The sequence below is a fragment of the Kwoniella dendrophila genome, chromosome 2, assembly GCF_036810415.1.
Source record: "Kwoniella dendrophila CBS 6074 chromosome 2, complete sequence".
NCBI lineage: Eukaryota > Fungi > Basidiomycota > Tremellomycetes > Tremellales > Cryptococcaceae > Kwoniella > Kwoniella dendrophila.
This window is the reverse complement of record NC_089477.1, coordinates 42,103-62,371: the sequence shown is the minus strand read 5'-3', so window position 1 is coordinate 62,371 and position 20,269 is coordinate 42,103. Positions and strand designations below refer to the sequence as shown.

At 36.6% G+C, this 20,269-nt stretch overlaps 9 protein-coding genes across 9 annotated transcripts; 4 read left to right on the top strand and 5 right to left on the bottom strand.

Moving 5' to 3' along the window:
* Positions 1 to 69: 69 nt before the first annotated feature.
* Positions 70 to 1,285, bottom strand: L201_001452 (uncharacterized protein; the record flags this gene model as incomplete). The annotated part of the gene is made up of 5 exons (XM_066217241.1): positions 70 to 539; positions 618 to 807; positions 874 to 1,000; positions 1,063 to 1,142; positions 1,223 to 1,285. The coding sequence occupies 5 exons, from the start codon at positions 1,283 to 1,285 to the stop codon at positions 70 to 72; spliced, it is 930 nt and encodes a 309-aa protein (XP_066073338.1).
* Positions 1,286 to 1,609: 324 nt separating this feature from the next.
* Positions 1,610 to 3,184, bottom strand: L201_001451 (glyceraldehyde-3-phosphate dehydrogenase, type I; the record flags this gene model as incomplete). Its single annotated transcript, XM_066217240.1, has 6 exons — positions 1,610 to 1,671; positions 1,769 to 2,092; positions 2,181 to 2,273; positions 2,337 to 2,472; positions 2,560 to 3,032; positions 3,106 to 3,184. The coding sequence occupies 6 exons, from the start codon at positions 3,182 to 3,184 to the stop codon at positions 1,610 to 1,612; spliced, it is 1,167 nt and encodes a 388-aa protein (XP_066073337.1).
* A 1,273-nt stretch (positions 3,185 to 4,457) lies between these two features.
* Positions 4,458 to 4,926, top strand: L201_001450 (uncharacterized protein; the record flags this gene model as incomplete). The annotated part of the gene is made up of 2 exons (XM_066217239.1): positions 4,458 to 4,554; positions 4,646 to 4,926. 2 exons carry the CDS (start codon positions 4,458 to 4,460, stop codon positions 4,924 to 4,926), a joined length of 378 nt encoding a protein of 125 aa, XP_066073336.1.
* Positions 4,927 to 5,155: 229 nt separating this feature from the next.
* On the bottom strand, positions 5,156 to 6,876 carry L201_001449 (uncharacterized protein; the record flags this gene model as incomplete). The annotated part of the gene is made up of 5 exons (XM_066217238.1): positions 5,156 to 5,260; positions 5,344 to 5,515; positions 5,596 to 5,735; positions 5,838 to 6,382; positions 6,480 to 6,876. The coding sequence occupies 5 exons, from the start codon at positions 6,874 to 6,876 to the stop codon at positions 5,156 to 5,158; spliced, it is 1,359 nt and encodes a 452-aa protein (XP_066073335.1).
* Positions 6,877 to 8,904: 2,028 nt separating this feature from the next.
* On the top strand, positions 8,905 to 10,117 carry L201_001448 (uncharacterized protein; the record flags this gene model as incomplete). The annotated part of the gene is made up of 6 exons (XM_066217237.1): positions 8,905 to 9,206; positions 9,287 to 9,457; positions 9,533 to 9,627; positions 9,705 to 9,823; positions 9,917 to 10,015; positions 10,088 to 10,117. The coding sequence occupies 6 exons, from the start codon at positions 8,905 to 8,907 to the stop codon at positions 10,115 to 10,117; spliced, it is 816 nt and encodes a 271-aa protein (XP_066073334.1).
* Positions 10,118 to 10,735: 618 nt separating this feature from the next.
* On the bottom strand, positions 10,736 to 12,160 carry L201_001447 (uncharacterized protein; the record flags this gene model as incomplete). The annotated part of the gene is made up of 5 exons (XM_066217236.1): positions 10,736 to 10,864; positions 11,023 to 11,427; positions 11,528 to 11,742; positions 11,840 to 11,935; positions 12,010 to 12,160. 5 exons carry the CDS (start codon positions 12,158 to 12,160, stop codon positions 10,736 to 10,738), a joined length of 996 nt encoding a protein of 331 aa, XP_066073333.1.
* Positions 12,161 to 13,597: 1,437 nt separating this feature from the next.
* L201_001446 (60S ribosomal protein L11) lies at positions 13,598 to 14,709 on the top strand (the record flags this gene model as incomplete). Its single annotated transcript, XM_066217235.1, has 5 exons — positions 13,598 to 13,631; positions 13,856 to 14,078; positions 14,299 to 14,397; positions 14,470 to 14,562; positions 14,661 to 14,709. The coding sequence occupies 5 exons, from the start codon at positions 13,598 to 13,600 to the stop codon at positions 14,707 to 14,709; spliced, it is 498 nt and encodes a 165-aa protein (XP_066073332.1).
* An 828-nt stretch (positions 14,710 to 15,537) lies between these two features.
* L201_001445 (uncharacterized protein) lies at positions 15,538 to 17,220 on the bottom strand (the record flags this gene model as incomplete). The annotated part of the gene is made up of 8 exons (XM_066217234.1): positions 15,538 to 15,711; positions 15,861 to 16,100; positions 16,234 to 16,250; positions 16,353 to 16,383; positions 16,448 to 16,626; positions 16,772 to 16,862; positions 16,943 to 16,954; positions 17,035 to 17,220. The coding sequence occupies 8 exons, from the start codon at positions 17,218 to 17,220 to the stop codon at positions 15,538 to 15,540; spliced, it is 930 nt and encodes a 309-aa protein (XP_066073331.1).
* Positions 17,221 to 18,534: 1,314 nt separating this feature from the next.
* Positions 18,535 to 20,106, top strand: L201_001444 (uncharacterized protein; the record flags this gene model as incomplete). The annotated part of the gene is made up of 11 exons (XM_066217233.1): positions 18,535 to 18,563; positions 18,627 to 18,643; positions 18,708 to 18,951; positions 19,092 to 19,138; positions 19,268 to 19,303; positions 19,377 to 19,438; positions 19,504 to 19,577; positions 19,638 to 19,798; positions 19,865 to 19,871; positions 19,933 to 20,000; positions 20,057 to 20,106. The coding sequence occupies 11 exons, from the start codon at positions 18,535 to 18,537 to the stop codon at positions 20,104 to 20,106; spliced, it is 795 nt and encodes a 264-aa protein (XP_066073330.1).
* Between the last annotated feature and the right edge of the window lie 163 nt (positions 20,107 to 20,269).

Here is a 20,269-nt window from a genome sequence, read left to right as displayed (position 1 = left end):
ATTACCTAAAAAGGTTTGTTTAGCATTAAAAATGAACCGCCTAAACGATAAGTAAGCGATTTATTGGTTTCACCAAAAGAGATCCGATGGATCGACCGGGATTGGTGGATTGACGTTCTGTGTCGGTGGACCACTTGTACTAGGGGATATCTGCATCATGGAGGGTGTTGAAGGTAAATCACCAGGTGAAGTAAACGATTGAGGTTGAGATTGGAGATGACCCCTTGATTGACCAAAGTCAGATTCCAACAAATGGTTATAAGGCATGTTATGACCTGAATCGTCTGGAGAAAAACCGATCTGGTCATAATTATCTATATGGATATTCTGGTCTACTCCAGCGGCTGGATATATAGGCATCTGGGAAATAGCGTTGGTTGCGAGAAAATCGAGGTTATTTGGATGTGAGGTTTCCCCAAAATTCTGAATTATTGTCGAATCGGAATGGGTGTTCAATAGGATATCGGATGGTACCGCCTGAATATTTGCTTCTACTTGGAAAGCACTATCTTTCAGAGGATCTATATGCACCTGTACTACTAAACCTTGTAATATCAGCATTCTGCATTAATGATTGTATAGACCTAAGCTCGCTGAACGCGATACACCAAACTCACCGATATCCTTACCGGCAGCAGGTCTCTCTCCTATTATCTCGTTATTTTCACTTTTTTCAACCAGACTTTGAAGATGCGCTCTAAATTCCAACAAATCCTGATGTGTGTTCAAAGGTTTCTCGTTCCACATATCTAATAGTTTTGCTCTTTCTATGTATGCAGTAGGAGCAACAGGTAGAGGATTTTGTAGCTAAAACGAAATATCATGTTAATGCCTATATTTGTTACCTGGAATATGAAGATTTCTACGACTTACTATCTCACTTTGGAGCCTGTTCCTAAGCATACTAACTACCTCTTCCATTCCCATAACATAATATAAGGCATTTTCTAATTGTTGTATTCGATTTTCACTTGCTTTTGAACTTCCAGCTGTAGGTCCTCTGGAAGGCAAGGTATCAGTACAGGTATTCCCATTTCTGGATAGCTATTTTACTTGACATACCTTTTCTGACGTTTAGAAGGATATTCGCAAGTGTGTCCTGCTTTCACACATGATCCACAGTTTGGTCTTTCATGATCACACTGAATATCATAAGATTAAGACTGAAATAAGCATTCACAGACGCGTTCTCTCCCCATTTCATGGAAAATGAATTACTTACCTTCCTCTTTTTGGATATACATCTTAGACAAGCTCTATCTGAGCTTGAAGTCGACGTCGACATCGATGTTTATCAAGGTTGTATCGAGGCAATTCCAATTTCTTGCTTTTTCGCAAAAATCAATGATAGATCACATACGATATAATTGCAAAACTACCTTTAATAGAGTGCGGAGTCACTTTACTCCTCACATGTAAAACTGTAACGGACATCGCCGTCACTGCTGTAAAATGGGGAGTTTTAGATATACATCGTTTACCTTGAATGTAATAATGTATATCAATCTATACATGCATAATAGAATCCTAAAAATACCAACAACACAGAATTATATCTACACCAAGTAACGTCCTGTAAGAAAAAATAATATATCTTTCATTATATGTTTTAAGCCGAATCATAATCCGATTCTTCAGTCCGTTTAGCCATATAAGCTACAAGATCGCACACTAAAACAACAACCAACGATTAGTCATCTGTCCTATCTCGCGAGATAGGATTACTACTCCAAGAGGCAGTAACAATAAGGAAAGACGAAAAACTTACTTCTTGAAGAGAAACCCCATTCATTATCATACCAAGCAACAATTTTAGCTGTTCTTTCATTTAACATTATTGTAGCGTCAACATCTAAAATACTACTTTGTGTTGAAGACAAATAATCAGACGAAACTAATTTTTCATCTGAAACACCTAAAACACCTGCTAATGCTGGACCATCAGGATGTGGTGTACTTGATTGTATAGGTCTTCTTGCTGCAGCAGCTCTAAATGGTCTAATTAAATCTTCTTTTGATTTAACTGGTGTTGATAACGTTACAGTTAAATCTACTAATGAAACATTTGTCACTGGAACTCTAACAGATATACCTAGAAAAGAAGTTGTTTTACATCAGTATCAATCCATGATTCTATCAAATTCATGACAATGGTGAAGCCGTATAATATTGAGACTTACCTGAGAATTTCCCTGCTAATTCCGGCAAAACCTTCACTACTGCCTGTGCCGCACCGGTGGAAGCTGGAATGATATTACCCATGGCAGATCGACCTGAACGAAAATCGATGGGAATCAGTATTAGATAGATGATGATTTACACCGATATTAGCTCACCCTGTCTGATATCTTTTGTACTGAAACCGTCAAGTACTTTTTGACTAGCCGTACTAGCATGAATTGTAGTCATCATACCAGTTTCGACACCAAATGCACGTTGAAGTACTAATGCTAAAGGCGCTAAACAATTTGTCTAGAAAAATCATATTACTTCGTTAGCTGACTTATCATCATCATGATGAAGGGGAAATGTTAGTGGAAAGAGGTGATTTGAACTTACAGTACAAGAAGCATTACTTAACACATCATCTATACCAGTATAAACATGATGATTTACACCATAAACACAATTTAAAGTATCTTTTGATGGAGCAGAAATTAAAACTTTTTTAGCTTTTCCATTGGTTATATGAATCATAGCTTTATCTTTTGTTGTATATTTTCCAGTTGATTCCATAATATAATCCGCTTTTGCTAAAGACCAATCCAATTTTGATGTATCTCTTTCAGAAAATAAATGAATTAATCTATTTCTAAATATTAATCCTGAAGGATTTGGATTATTTTCAGTCGGCTTTAATAATTCTGGATGATCTGAGGGTGCAACAGATAATTCTGAACCAAATTTGAATTTACCATGTGTTGAATCATGTAATATTGCTGTCATTAGATGTTCAGATGAATGTGCTGTATGGTTGACTGCTACAAGTAATAAATCTTCACGTTCAAGTAATAATCTGAATAAAGCTCGACCTATATATACATATATAAGAGAATTAATCATTGATCAATTACTAATTTGAATCGTCAAAACGCAAAAGCTTACCGATACGACCAAATCCATTGATGCCTACTCGAGGTAGAGTTGAATCTTCATGAATAGCGATGGGCACTGTACCGATCATATTATCAGCTCGATGTACAAACATTACGAGAGTCAAAGTATATCACATACTATTGATGGTTTCTACTTATTCTGGTAATGGCAAAAGGATGTCCGTTGTGAATGATAATGTTGAGTCCGAACATCTTGACCTCTTTGTATCAGGTAGTGCTGCTTTATATATACTCTGTATCTCTACTTGATCCAAATGTGAATGCATCAATGTTATCTATCATTGTTATCGATTCAATGTCAAATGTATGCGGACGTACGGATATACAATGCTCCGCCGTCGGACCGCTAGATTAAAGGTCACAATTATTATCATATACGTTAATGTTTTATCATATTTATCAGTCGCCTGAAATGTAATGGTTTCAATATAAGGGACCCCCACTATCGATCGGACGGGTAAAACCGATTACAGCATTATATCTTAAAGATTCTTGGAATCCACCGACTTTATTATGGTGGGTCTAATTAGAAAGATTAAAAGAGCAGGTTAAACCGAATTTCGGCTTTCTTGATCATTATAATGTACCTGAAATACCATAAGATAATGAGTTGCCCCTCATTTATAAAATTGGTTACCATTGATCATACGGTTGCATGTATCCACTTCAGGTCATCTTATAGCAAACAAACGTTTCGACTGGAGTTATCTGGGGTTAACGGGTTTTATTGGGATTTATCGATGTTATTGGAGTTTATTGGAGTTGCTGGATTTTACTGGATTTACTGGATTTACTGGATTTATACGGCCGCGTGTTTGGTGTTTGCGGGGTTTAGATTGTCCACTGATCATTAAATGCTTTCTCTTTCTTGACATCATTACTCGTTCTTTGTTCATACAGTTGTTGATTATTAACGCTATGCTATAAAAGCAGATCGTACTTTCGGTCTCGAGACATGGATGTTATCAATACTACTAGTAGACGTCACAGTTGGGACTAATACGTGATGAAATTCTAGAAAACGATCTGACAATCCTAGCTGTTGCATTAAAAGAACTATACACTTGCAAGCGCCGAGAGTACGAAAACATCAAAAAGCTTCTCCTAAATTGTTAGTCGTACGCCAGAGAATCAGTGATCATTCATGTGATCAAACTACTTATAGTCAATAATGTCCATTCATTGTATATGATGATTGTTTTTTGGCTACGATACATATAATGTAGAGCTCACTAAGTTGTATCAAATTCACTGATTGCAATTCACTATACTTCTCTTTGTAAGACAATAAGCATTAAAAAAGTATCTGTAGAGGAAATATCAAAAATTCAAGTAGAAATCATGTCATCGTTCAAACCTGCTATCCAAAGTTTCGTTCCAGTCATTGGACTAGCTTTGGTCGGAAGTGGTACTTATGGTATAATTAAACCATTACATAGTGGGTCCAGCGTCTGATACATGCGTCCTCAGTACTACCGACCACCCCGTACACGAGTAACTTACGCATAACTGTCATTCATGAATTTTAGTGGCTCACATATTCGGTATTACGGCCGCTGGTAAATCAGAAACAGTATTTTATCCAGGATTAGCAGTTCGAAATTTATCTGCAGGATTAGCTGTATTATCATTATGGAATCAAAAACAATATAAATCTTTAGGTTCATTCTTACTATGTTGGATATTAGTTGGTTTAGTCGATACGAATATTTGTTTAACAAATGGTCCTAATGTGAAAAGTACTTGGATTCATGTTATGAATACTGGTATTTTATCTGTTGTATCAACTGGTTTACTCGATTGGTGGTAAATTCAGCTGCGAAATATCTCCCCAATATTCTTCAATAGGGACCAACTCATTATGAAAGAGGACATAAGCAGGATCGATTGTCATTATACCTGAAAGCGCGGTATAAGAATAGTATGAATTTCATGCAAAACGTTGTCAAAAGACAGTTCAATGATCAATCCCGACCCATCTACAGTAGTATAACTCTACTTGTTTCTAACTGATCTATAACGTTTACGATACATCGAACCTACCAAACAGATTTCTTATTATCATCACTTCGTGTATGCTTATCTGACCATCCAGCTTGTTCTACAGCAAATGCAATAGCAAGTTTAGAGAATTCCAACATATGCTACGTATTCAAGCGATCATCCAGAAATTAGTAACCATAACTGGTGAAGTTCATCAAGACAGGGGCAATTCATTAGCACTTACGTCTAAAGAGAAATAACCAGTTTCGTCATTGACGTCCATTCTATCTTTGTCTGTATGTATATAACCATCAAAATCTCCTGGGAAACCACCTGCTAAAGGATCCCCTTCAGCAGCAAATGCAGCTGGATATCCACCTTGTGTCCATGACATATAATCTGAACCTGCGCCGGCCCTAATAGAAAACGTATAAGCTTGGACACAAACTAATTGCAGGCATTCCGTAGAATACAGTTCATGAGTTATATAACTTACCCTAATGAAGAGGTATTGACTGGAATATCAACGTATTCTTGAGCGAGTTTTACAACCCATTTAGTCAAATCCGGATTGGCATCGTTTTCAAGTAAAAACACATGTGGCGTAGTATTTCTAGCGACGAAAGCGATCATATCCTAAAATATGATATATAACAATATGTCGTCATTAGTTCAAACCATCCTAATCGAATTTCAATGTGAATGATATTATACGCATGGTTTGTTGTGAAAACTCACAAATTCCATCATAGCACCGACATTAGCATTTTGACCTTTTTTATAATTCACAATTTCTTGTGAACCTAATAAACCAGCTTCTTCAGCTGCATACCAATGAAATTCAACTGGACCATTTTTAGGTATAAACCCAGATTTAGCTAAAACTCTAAAAGATTCTAAAATTGATGTTGATCCTGACATATCATCATCTGCTCCTGGTGCAGGTAATAAAGGGAATAAATAATTTGCTGAATCTTGATGTGCACCAATAATAGTTAAAGGTAAACTTGAATTTCTTGTAAAAGGTTCAAATCGAGCAATTAAACTTGGTTGTGGAAATTTATGCGTGAAATATTCTAAACTAATATATTCTCCTAATGGAGCTTCTGAAATGATATTAGAAATATAATCATGTAACCATCTAGAAGATTGTACACCATATTCAGAAAAATAATATCGATTAAAAAATGATGTAGCTTTAACTAAAACTTCATGCATATTAGATGTTTTTAATTCTTTGAATAATGGTTTAATCCATCTTTGATGAGATAAGTTAGGTGTATCTAAAAAGAATCATGTGGTTGAGCTGAATATCAATTGACCAAGATAAAAAGTGCCATCAAGATGTAAAGCTGATACAGTAGATACAGATTAACTTACTAGCTTTTCCAGCTATGAAACCACTTTGAATCAAATCCTGACTATCAGTCAAATCCATAAACTTCTTTCCTTGTCTCCTCAAACGTAATTTATCACCTTCAGTCAACCATACCCCATCTAAAGGACCTTGACCGAATATCCTCAATAATCTAGGTTCAGCCATCAATTCCTCTAATTCAGGTCTTAAAGATAATAAGGCTTTAACGGGATCATCATGTTGTTCTAAAGCTGATAAGATGGAAGGATGAACTTCATATTGAGTTGATGCACTTGAAGATAATAAGTTGTTTAAAGGTAGCTGCTGATTGCTTTGAGTGGATTCTATTATAGGTGAAGCCAAAACTAAAGATAAAGCTGGGATAGCTAATAAAGCGCTAAAAGAGGTGATTTTCACCATTGTCACTCAGGCAGCAAAGATCTTGGGATTCGTTGTGTATATGGGGGGTATTCTGAAGGGGTGATATGAATTCTAGATGTGCAGAGGGTGTATTATGGATTTGCAAGATGAGATGAAGTATATGGATGGATGAATATTGAATAAGGAATGAATAGAGGTATATATAGGTATATATATGACCGGATAAGGTAAAATCGGTGTCTTTATCTTCCCATCTTCGGAGATATCCGATATCATCTAATAAATCAACATCAGACTACTTCTATCTGAACATCTAACATGGTTATTGTTGTTTATCAACATTCATCAATAGTCTTACATCTGTCGATCTCATAGCAGTATCCAGTCAAGGCAATATCATGCCCCAAGGATAGTGAAGAGCAACATACAATCATGGTGAAGTCGGTTCAAGATTCCTTCATGGCGCAAGTCATAATTCTCTCAGCTGAAAAAATCGACAGTACGCGCAGAGATTAAACAAACCGCCAGTATGAACACACCTTGACAGTGTTAGAATTCAGGTCAGACAAGCATCTTTGAAGATATAACCTTTGGGAGCGTATTTGATAATCTCCCACGATGTACATGTCGACGTTAAACGTTTCATGGTATATACCATAATCAGTATACGAGTATAGCACCTTTCAATCTGTGTTCAATTCTCCAATAAAGCCATTGAATCACTTGATCTATCACCTTAAAAAATATCATGAATGAAAAGTTTCTTCAGTTACCATCTTCATACCTCAGCATTAACATGTATTTATCCGTCAAATCACGATCATCCAACTGATGCTATTACTTTATGGAACATGTGATTCTATAATCAGAATAATCGGTATACGCTTCTTAAGCAATCATTGACATCCGAAGCTAGCAACAGTAAGCTTATACTTCACTCGACATAAAGTAGATTTCAAGCGCTGGCCGATATAACAATTCTAGGGTCTGAAATCCCGAAATCAACCTTTGGACAGATCGGACTACCTTCCGGTCCTCAATTACACGGGAACCTTTTTAGGAATCCTTAATCCTTAATCCTTAATCCTTTAGATCTTCAACAAGTCAATATGGCAGAGCATATCATTAACGGTATCCATCAATCTCCTCTTCAGTATAATGTAATACTAAAAATGCCAAAGATAGCTTCATGATATAGTAGTCGATACACCGTTAGATTGGGTCAGGAACGAGATAAGAGTACCCAAAAGGTTATCAGTTTAGACCAACGACAACCTTTCGACCATTCGACCTGTCAACATGGGTTGCCAAGATACTGTAAATTCTATTTTTAGTACCGGCAGTCGACATCTATACCATATCATAGCATGGACAATCAACGTTAATCTCTAGTCGAGGTACTTTCGGGATCTTGAAGAACGGTACTCATTCAAGGGAAGAAGTATTGTGGTTCAGGAGTTTCCTATTTACGACAAGATCCCCTTGGACTTATCCAGCTTGATCGTTTACTATCTCGTCTATGATCGACATACCGATGCTGAAATTCTACCCTTACTAACTGTCACTTACCAAAAGAATGGGGTCATCGAGTTTATCGTCAGCAGCTTCCTTCCAATGGCAAGACACTTGCTGGGAATCAAGTGCTCCCCCTTCTAGATTATAATCAAGCCATCCACAACAAAGAAAGATCTCGGGATATCATATTACAACCCTATTGCTACTGTACAGTACATTGAAACCTGAAATCATGTTATCCCTCATCAAGATGATCCTGAGTTTTCACAACCAACATCGCAGTGGTAATCTTGGTCGACCCCTCACTACCGAAAAGTCCTCACGAACGGATCTTTCAGGACAATTGTTTTCAAAAATTGCTGCTTATGATGCTTAAGAACGTTGATGGGATAATTCAGAATGCAAGTAAAAAATTACTATTAAAGGACCTGATATTGTAAGTACATCTATCGAATTATACTTCTTCTTCTTCATCCGAATTGCAATCTACATTCACCTTTAACCCAACCCCCTTTGACTCTACGAAAAACCAAAAAGAACTGTTTATTCACAATGTTCAACCAACTCACATCCGCTTTAATCCTTTCTCTGCCTCTTCTCGGTGCAGTGTCTGCCTCACCAATCTTATCATCAGTTGAAGAATCACAATCATCTGATCAACCTTCAAACGAATTGTTATCTGCCTTTGTACCTGATCTCACCGCTTGGTCAGCAGGAGCTTCAAATGAGTTTAAAGTTTGGGGTGAGACTTGTAACACAACACAATTAGAATTAATTGGTGAAGGTTTAGCTCAAACTATCAGATTAGTTGAACATGGTAGAGATCATTTAAGAAGATTCGGTAATGATTCTTAGTAAGTCATCTTTCACCCTCAAATCAAAAAAAGAGGCAAAATTCTAACGGAATATTCGTTATCTTCGATTCACGATTTAGCTTCCAAAGATGGTTCGGTAACGGTGGTAACCCAAACACCATTCAAGGTTTATACGATAGAATCATTTCAGGTGATAGAGGAAATGTTTCATTCACATGTGATGATATTGATGGTTTATGTAATGGAAAATACGGTATCATTCCTGGATATTTCTCACCAAGTGTTCCTGAGTAAGTTTTCGATTGATGTTTATCTTTTTATTTGATATCAATACTGATTTCTTACCTTGACAATTCTACTTATAGACTCACAGTAGTTTGTGATACTTACTACCTATCTAAAAAACCATTAAACGAAATATGTACCGCTGGTGAAACTATCTCTTCTCAAGGTTCAGAATGTAAGTTCCATTTTTACCCCCCTTAAATCGATAAATAGATAGTTATGAATTAATGGGCTAATGATACTTTCTTATAGCAACCGATGGCTCATGGTTCTTACATAGACTTTTACATTTACCTGTAACTTCAGGTGGTGGATTATCTGATGTTGTTGATTCTGCTCATGATGCTGTTGAACTTGCTAAAGGTGTTAATGTGAGTCTTACGATCATTCAACCTTCTTCAGTTACAGGCGTGATTACAGTACACTAATCATCGTCATTATCCTGTATTTATTCTATAATTTAGGCTTCCCAAGCTATCAAAAACATTCACACCATCCAATACTACGCTTTAGATACTTATGCTTCTGATATCCTTTTACCAGGACAAGGTTGTCTCGGTGATGTAAGTTCAAACTTGAGCTTGTAACTTGTCAAGTTTGATCAATTACTAATCTGACATCCTATTTTCGTATAGACTTCTGTCGAAGTTGCCGATAAAGAGTAAATTACTCTTTGAAAATTAAAAATCCAACTGAGTGGGAGAAGCCTTCTATGCACGGATAGATCTTATGGTGAATTATACAAAAAGGAAATCATCAGTATAGATTGTTTAACATCATTACTCAGGATAAAAATTCTAAAACATATCGAATCAGGACTTTGGGAATATTTCATATAATTCATACAGTATTTTATACTTTATCTACAGAATCACTTACCATTTACAGTACATTTACTTTATAATGCATATCATGTGCACCTCTTAGTCCTGAATCGTTCTGCAGATTTGTTTGTCCCTCGAAGCAATCGTAACGATTTTTCTTCTCCCCTGACGTCATATAGTTTGGTCAATTGTTTGATATTATGCCAATGAGAAATATTGATATGTACATGGTAAGATAAATACAAAATGGGTATTTTATCTATATTGATCTATATATACAATTGAAAAAAAAAGCAGTGTCCTTGCCGATTCTAGGAATATGTTATATATGTTAAATCTATCTCTATGTATATCTGAGTTATAATAATGTGAACGCATCTATGGAAAATTGCCCTATCCGTTACAAGAGCATCGACTTAATCTTGGTGTTCTCAAAGTTTATACTACTTCATTTTCTTCCTAAATGCTGCTTTTCAGCTCAGGTAAAAGTCCATTACCCCATACAGCCGCGGCAGCATCAATTTCTTCTGGAGTCTTCCTTCGAGCGAAAACATGGAAGTGAGATAATCCAGGAACAGATTGAAGTCGCTATATAAGTTGATATGTAGAATAGCATATTAGCATTTACATTACCCCGTCTTTCATTTGATATTTGGTGAAGAAGATATCCAAATATGAGATTTTTTGGCTATGACAACTTGGAAATATGGGATTGAATTTAAATTTAACTTTAAACCTAAACTTACAGGTGGATTAACAAACCATAAACATTCAAAACCTCTTGGATCCCATAAATTTTCAACCATAGTTTGAACTTGTTCACCACCTTTTGATAAATATTTTTTACCTGACCATTGTCTAAATTCTTCACCACCAAATTTTAGATCTACCGATAACCAATTATCTTCACCAAATTCATTTAATTCTGTTGCTCCCCATCCTTGTGGATGTATCATTGGTTTCGATGTTGATGTACCATTTGAGCCGTTTCCGCCTGATCTTGGTATAGAAGATACACAACTTGGATCTGAATCTGGTTTGATTGGTGCTGGATTAGGATAAACTCCTGTAAAGCCACCTAAACCTTCTTCTTCGATCTTAGCCCAGATTATGGGATCATTATTGACTAATGACTTATGAGCTATAGGCACCTATCAATGAACCCCAAACAATCAGCTACGAGATTATAAATGAACACTGCTTGAGTATGTCAAATGGTAGAGATGATTGTTTACTGAACCAAGAACTTACCTTTGACCAAACACAATAATGTCGTACACCATGAGGTATATTATATGGCCAATCATTTACTAAAACAGCATATTTGCTTTGATCTAAGCCTCCTTCTGGATCATACGTCAGATATTCATGTATTGTTGAAGAAGATGATGTTGTTGTTGTATTGTCGAAGGTTGGTTCAGAATCTGATTGCGGGAATGGGAGTCTACCTTTTCTCAAATAGTTTTCTGTGATACCACGTATCATATAGCAATATTAGCGAATATACCAATATCGACAATAACTGTGCGTGATAGACCAATGTTGATATGAATGTTGACTCACCAGTAGATCCGTACTTTGCTTTTATACCCTTTGTCCAGATATTATATCTCGCTTGCATCTCTTTATTCCTCATTAATCCTTCTAATCTACCACTAACTAGATTAGATAAACGCAGAATCAGTAACAACGTTTCCAAATAAGCGATATACATTTTGTAAGTATTCAATTACCTATAATTCCTTTTAGTTCACCCCATGTGAACATTTTGGGATAAGCATCTAGTTCTTCTTGTGTAGGTAAACCAGTTATATCCCTTGACGCTTCATGAGCTTTAGGTCCAGGATATCGTCTGTCATTGAGGTAAATTACTTCGTTTGACATATTGAGCGGATCAATCGAGCTGAGCAACTTCGTTTACAAAAAGGTAAGATATAGAAGTAAGAAGTCGAATAAGCAAGTATTTGTTATCTCAGCGTTGCAAGGCAGATTACAAAGACAGTCAATGAAGATGAAACTCGATCAAGTCAAAACAAGTCAAAAACACGCGACATATGAAACAGGTAAGAGCAATAAGATTAGAGATAAACACGATGCAGCGGTCATGACCGACAGCGCCAAAATTAAAAGGATATTCAAGTTATCTGCCTGAGCTGTATCCTTCAATACTTTGTTTCAGTTCAAGGATGAATATGCGAAGCGTCGCAGCTGGCTCTGGTTAGTTTATCGAGACGTTCTCAAGATGATGAATCGCTCATTCGAGTGATAGTCGCTGTATGTAGCTCGGTCGGATATGTACTAGCTGAAATGGAAGGGGATAACCCCGATTTGTACACTGATGTTATCAAACATAGCTATATAGATGCTCGTAAGCTGTAAGCGATCATCAAGAGACAGCATTGATTATTTTGCTTCCGAAGCAGTAGCATGTTGTATATGAGATGCTGGACCGACACTGTATAAAGTATCTGTGAAGATGTGAGTCAAGTTTAAACGCGGATGATGCCGCGAGTATTCCGAAACGTGATCATCGGCGTTAACTCGTCTTGTTTTCGCGTGGGTACTGTTAACTCCGATCGCCTATGTTAGTGCCACTTGTCACGCTTATTAGGCATCGGAGGTAGTCTGCTTCTGCATGTACTGTAGTATGGGTAATATGTATTGTGTATGGTGTATCGTTCTCTATGGTGGTTACCTCTCTCACCTGCTTGTACTCTTTGCAATCTCCACTATCCACTCGTATTCTCGCTTTTGGCTATACTCTCGGCTCTTACCCCCTCTCTGCTTCACGCTTCCTGCTTCCTGCTATCCTCTGCATGGCTCAGGAATTGTTAGCGATTCTCATCTCGTGTAAAAATTAAAGGTTATCATCCTATACTATCCTTCTCCCCTTCCTCATCCATCAAGGACAATACGTGAGTTACCTATATCATTGTTGTTCATCTATCTTTGGTCTTCAACTGACATATTCATCCTCGACATCATTTGTAGATCTCTCAAAATGGTACGTTTTCATCATCTTGGTCAGCTTTAGGTTCATCAATGTTGGATATAGGATAGAATAAGTTGTTATGTGGAATGGATTGAAATATTTGTCTTGGATACGATAGAAGAATGGATTGTCAAAAACCACTCATCAGGATATGACATTAACATCATTTTGGATTAATCTACATCATCGACAACTTTTAAGAAAGAGATGGAACAAATGGAGCAGATCAGATAGGAATATAGATTGTTATTGATAGTAGATGGGATATGAAGACTAACATCAATATTCTTACATCACAATAGGCCGACAAAACCGCCGCCGTCAACCCTATGAAGGAGCTCAGAATTGAGAAGTTAGTTATTAGTGAGTATTCCAGGAGACGTTATAGATAATAATATAATAGACGGAACACTGATCATATAATCTTCATTCTCAAACTTGTTACATTTTCAATTACACCAACTTAAATCACAACTGCGTCAATGTATCTCTACTAATTCAACCATATAATTCATCAATTTAATCAATAACCATCATCTCATTCAACATCACTCTATACTGTACAATCAATAATCACAACCCAATAGACATCTCCGTCGGTGAATCAGGTGATAGATTAACAAGAGCCGCCAAAGTTTTAGAACAACTTACTGGTCAAACACCTGTAACTTCAAAAGCAAGATACACCATCAGATCTTTCCAAATCAGAAGAAACGAAAAAATTGCCGTTCACGTAACAATCCGAGGTCCAAAAGCTGAAGAAGTTTTAGAAAGAGCTTTAAAAGTTAAGGAATATGAATTGAGAAAGAGGTGAGTTTCGATTGTTCAATTTACATTTAGATATATTGCAAATATTTGTGGGACGTGGAAGCAGCGATATGGATATTAAACAAGTGTGTATGGTGGAATATAGTGTTTAGATTGTATGGAGCTACATAACATAAGACAACTTGTGGATGTGGATATTGGGAAGCTGGTAATTGCAGAAATAGTATTGTATACTGACATTTAATATTTTTCGCTATCCCAGAAACTTCTCTGAAACCGGTAACTTCGGTTTCGGTGTTGAAGAACACATTGATTTGGGTATCAAATACGACCCAGGAATTGGTATTTTCGGTATGGACTTGTGAGTATTGGTTTGACAACAATATACATAAATTGTAAACAATAACTGATATATATTTTTCTGCTACTCCAGCTTCGTCGTTATGGGTAGACCAGGTATGAGAGTTGCTAGACGAAAGCACGCAGCTGGTAAAGTTGGTTTCTCCCACCGAGTTAAACCAGAGCAGTAAGTATCTTGTTTTTTTATTTTCATGCAAACTCTCATTATACAATGTCATAAATAAAATCTCTGTATACTGATGAAAATCTCTTGATTACTTATAGCACCGTTGCCTGGTTCAAACAACGATTCGACGGTATTGTCTCACGATAAATCATTTGATTCAATCAAAAACTTTTCATAAACATAGGGTTTTAGTTTAATGTTGAATCAACTGATTTTGATATGGGATGTATTGCATATATGATACGACTTTATTCATCTGACCATTGGTGCCGCACTACGTGGTTTGACTGGTTATACTGATATACTGACACAACAATATCTAACAAGATTGGTGAAACACGCAAGTGTATATGGGGTTTGGTATCTAGTAAATCTATTCTCTCAAGAAATCTAGATACAACCAATCGATGTACAAATATGATGATACAAATACCATTCGAACGTTGTTAGAAGGAATTGGGCTCTTAGAGATTTTGAGAAGGAAATTTAAAAGATCAAATCGAAGTACAATTTGCTTTGCCTGGTCTAGAGCATCGTCTCGAAATCGTTTGACCTTTATCTTTCCAGGTCATGAACGACATAGCGGTCAGGAATTGCGTTTTCCTGAAAGCAGGTGTACAAGGGAAATAACTGTTTTAATACTAACACATGTTTGTATCATTATTATTATTATATTGCTTTGTCTGACATACAGATATAAATATCATTTATCGTATATTCTCCGCGTCATAAACAAAGTTTACAAATATACATAAGCTTCTAGCACTACTGAAATCATAATCTTAATTCTGATTCTGGCTGGCTATATCGTACATCCTAATTCTGCAATTATTTTGTCTGTATTATATATCATCATTTTCTTGGTACCTATCTGAGTTCCCCTTTTCTCTATACTTAATTTCATTTTTTGTTTATAAACCGTCAAGCAATTAGTTATCGTCGAATCCAACTTAACAACAACTCTCAAAGAGTTGTTCAATATTCGGAACCTTGTGATCTTTCATAATACCAAATTGGTTGAGTTTGATTACAATTTGATTTTGTAGTTTGATTGATAGGTTTTAAGAAACTATCTTGTGGTCTACCTAATGAATGTGAATAATACCAAATTTCACTCAAGACTTGTTTGGTTGGACCTGAACAACCGAGCTATTACAGATAAAAGAATCCAAAAAGATGGAAATTAGTAAAGTCGTTGTTGCATTCATTCATTATCAATTTTAGATATATTCCAAGAGATGACAGTTGAATTTAAATTCCAATCTGGATCTGAGAGAGAGAGAGAAAAACAAACTTACATAAGGTTCACCACCTGATTTTTGGGTTAAAACATTTTGGATATCAAATAATTTATATCCAGTTTGATTTGAAGGTTTAATTTCATTTTCAGCTAACCATTCATATGTTGGATATTGAATTTGTGATTTAATTACAGATTGAATAAAATCAATTATTGAAGCTTCAGTTGAATTTTGATATAAGGATCCATAACAATCTGGTACACCTTCAAATCCTACATCGTATGTTGAGAAACATGTCTAAAGAGGATGAAAAAATGACCAAAAGGGCGTCAGAATATTATTTAACATTTCCAAATTGAATTGATGAAGTATGTCCGAAAATAGCGGTAAGTTGATATTCCTATCGAATGTTATATCGGTGGCAACTTACAGCATGTTTACTGAATTCTAAAATATCCAAATCAAAAATGTTTACAGCGATCAGCTTCAAAAACTCATATGATTCGACTTGTAACAAATTCGAACAAGCGTGAAGTTATCCTTACTTACCATGTTGCCAGAAAGTCCAGTCAGGTGAATTCTGCGAAAAAGAATCAAGTTAGAATTCGAACTATTTCTTATAGTACTGGTTCCCCTGTACTTACTTGAGATTTCCAGTATTTTTGGATATAAGCTAATAAATCATATTTACCGTATTGTTGTAATAATGGTGTGATTACATCACCGCCTGTCCAAGCTGGTACAGGTGTTCCATCAGATTTACCTGTGGTTGTATTGGGTGATGGTACGGGATCATATTGTCTTGATAAATCACAATATTGGCCTATAAATCGAAATACAAGTATGGGGATCAGTATATACATCGTAATTACCTAACATTGAAAATATTAATTGAAGTGAAATATCAACTAAGATGGCGATTCTGCGAGATTGTTTATGGTATCGTCCCAGGTAGAAAAACGACTGACCGTATGAACCATCACACCTATCAGGCCAAAGACCATGAATAGTCCAAGAATCTTTGGGTAAAACCGAACCTTGATCTTCGAGACCGGTGTACTGTAGTTTTGCATTATGAGTAACTCACGGAAAATGCCCTCGCGAAAAAAACCAATATCTTAAGAGGAGTATGGACTTACAGTATCCCAGAACTATCCGAAGATGATTAATTGTCAGCCAAAAACAAATAGAAGGTCAGGTAAAAGTGAAGTGAAATCAATATCTAATTTACCTGAGTAACCAAAACTAAACCTTGTATAGGTGTACAACAAGTATCAACAATTTGAGTTGAATTTTCACATGAATAAATAGGTTGTGTTAATGCACATGTATGATTATCTGATGCCCAAGCGTTAACTGTAGTGACCGATACAGTCATTAGAGGTAAGATGGGGAATAACGTTTTGATTGAAAACATCTTGTATTTTTCAATCTGAGTGTTCGTTTTTGTTATTTTTTTTCCGGTAAAGAAGTAAATTGGTAAAGTCACTATAAGATAAAAGGGAGAAGAGGAAGCTTACTTCTCCTCAGTAAGATTCATTATATAGTCAATGTATATGGTGAATACTGTAATCAGATTGGGACCCATCAAATAGTCTTTTCACCCTTTACAATACTTCCTCGTTGCTATCGAGAGTCGGGAATCCATTAATCATTAATGTTTAAGGTACTCTGGAATTGATCAGGTTCCCGAGATTGTAGAAATCGAGTGGGAATACTCGATGATTCGAACAACGTTTGTAATTTCTTATTAACCATAGGTGATCCTACTTCCTATATTTCCTCATGATAATAGATGTACAGTATTGATCTTGCTAAGTGGCTTGAAGACGATAGGGTCAAAAAGGGGCTCCTATGGAATGAGGGGAATAAGCTAGAAGATGTTTAGTATCTACTTTCTCTCCCTTGCACCCAAGGCAAGATATTAGCTATAGCAGGATCCACAGTAGGTAACCGTATTATGCTATGATCAATAGCATACACAAACGATGGTATCACGTGTTTGATCAAGCACGTTTATGATAAACCTCCACACCACTTATGCATCATGAATTGTAGCGGTGCTTTCTCCTAATATTCCTTATCCATGTATTTCAATCTTGACAAGCACGTTCTAGACTTGCGAATTCTTGACATGTGGAACACGATCTACTATATCTCTCATCTGAAGATTCGGGGTGGGGGTATCAACTGGTCGGGGAGATTGTACGTTCGAGTGTTACCATGTTGATCGGTAATCCACTTATTATCAAGTAAAGAATTGATAACTTGATGCACATTATCTCCTCTTTTACGCGAAATGGAGTGAAGGTACAGTATATAGTCAACCGATATAAAATAACTTGGATGTATGATCATAGTATATTATGAAGATTGAGATATTAAACATCTTTTTCGACAGATATGTAGAGTAGTGGATCATCTTCGAACCATGTGTCAGACACGTTAAGCGAGTTCGGTAATAAGGCAATAACTTAACTCGGGGGTTATCATGACAACATATATCTCGACTTCATTTTGACCACTTCTATAGGTCCTCCAAATACAGCTATCACTCATTTATGCACTTGGTCTCCTTGCGCTTTCTCATTATTTCTGTTTCTTTGGTACTTGTGTATAGCGTCTCTGCGACAGTCATCGGCTACCAGTTACAAAAAAATCCACGCAATCAAAAGCATTTTAATAACTATTCTTCTATTTTAGCCGAAGAAGACCATTGCAATCTACCGAGATGAGTAAACCATTATTCAACACAACTAGGTTAGTAGACTGTATTCGATAAGTATCATGACACCAGCTGATTCATTTCTATTCCGATCTTAGACTTCAAGGCAAAACAGGCGAGTATTTTCTTCTTACCTTGGTCTTTATCACAACTACAGGCTAATCCGCGTGATTTTGTAGCCGTAATCACAGGTGCAAGTGGAGGTATAGGTGAATCGACAGCTATACTGTTCGCTAGAGCAGGATGCAATGTGATTTTACTTGCGCGAAGAAAAGAGGCTTTGGATCAAGTAGCGAAGAAATGTCAAGAAGAAGGTGGAAAGGATGTCAAAGTATTAGCAAAAACTTTGGATGTTAATGATAGAGATGCTGTAGAAAGATTGATACCTGAATTGAAGGAAGCCGGATTTTCATCTTTTGACATGTGAGTTCGGGGCTAAATGTGTTTCTGCTGTTCCACTACGCAACACTATACTTCGTTTGACTTTGATCCGTATGAGTGAAAGCGGTTCATCATACACATCATGCATGTCCAGAAGCGCTAATATCACTGAATCCCTCAAGTCTCGTCAATAATGCTGGCGGAGCTATTGGAAAGGAACAAGTTGGCGGTGAGTCTAGCGACTGGTTTCAGCTGGCTATCGGTGTCATGCTGATCTATCACATGTACTCCCAGACTTGAGTAGGTTTAAAGATCTACAGTAATTAGGATTTGCATAACTGAAATCATATCCTCACAGCCATGTCTGATATCGATTTTATGCTTTCTACAAATCGTAAGGCTTTTTCTCTTTGCATATAAAATTGCTTCAATTACTATACATGTCTTGGCTGACGATTTGCATATAGTCGCATCCCTCATGCAATTGAGTAACGTTTTTGTTAATGAAATGAAGAAAGCGGACACTGGTGTATGTCTTCGCATTGCATTTGACTATATCACTCGTTTCAGATTCAACAGCTTACAGATTTCTAGCATATCATCAACATCGGTTCTTTAGCAGGTAGAGAGGCTTACGTTGGTGGTTCAGTATATTGCGCCGTCAAGCAGTAAGCAATATCGTCAGATTGATTCCTCCTTCATATCGCTGATCTTAATCTATTTTATAGCGCCGTGAAAGCGTTCACCAATTCTCTCATGAAGGAATTAGTAGCTACCGGTATAAGAGTTTCAGAAGTTGCACCTGGATTTGTGGAGACAAATTTCTCTGTTATCAGATTCAGAGGTGATGCTGATGCTGCATCAAAGGTATATGAGGGATTTACACCTTGTAAGTATCATTCCTGCATTCCGTTCTACTGAAAATGTCGTCGGCTAATTGTTTTTGCCTATTCAGTAACTGCGTAAGTTATATATGGGAGCTTGTATTTGTCTTCAGAACTGCTTGAACTGACATTGACATAGTGAGGATATTGCTGAGGAGATCGTTTGGGTGGCCTTACGTCCTCCGCATGTTCAAATAGCAGAATTACGTGAGTGTGTAATAGTGTATGGTCGAGGTGTATATTTGCTGATTTCGTCACAATAGATGTTTTGCCGTCCGCTCAAGGTGGTGCAACAATCATCGCTAGAAAATAGGAAATGTTAGTGACTTGTATGTGCATTACGGTCAATTGTTCAAGTTCAGCAAAATTATAGATGAATGTCATTACGTGTAGTCATTATACTTCAGCTACTGTGTACGTGTATTTTTACATATACGGCAAACCATTGTCCTGCTTGGCAAGGAGTATCTACCGAT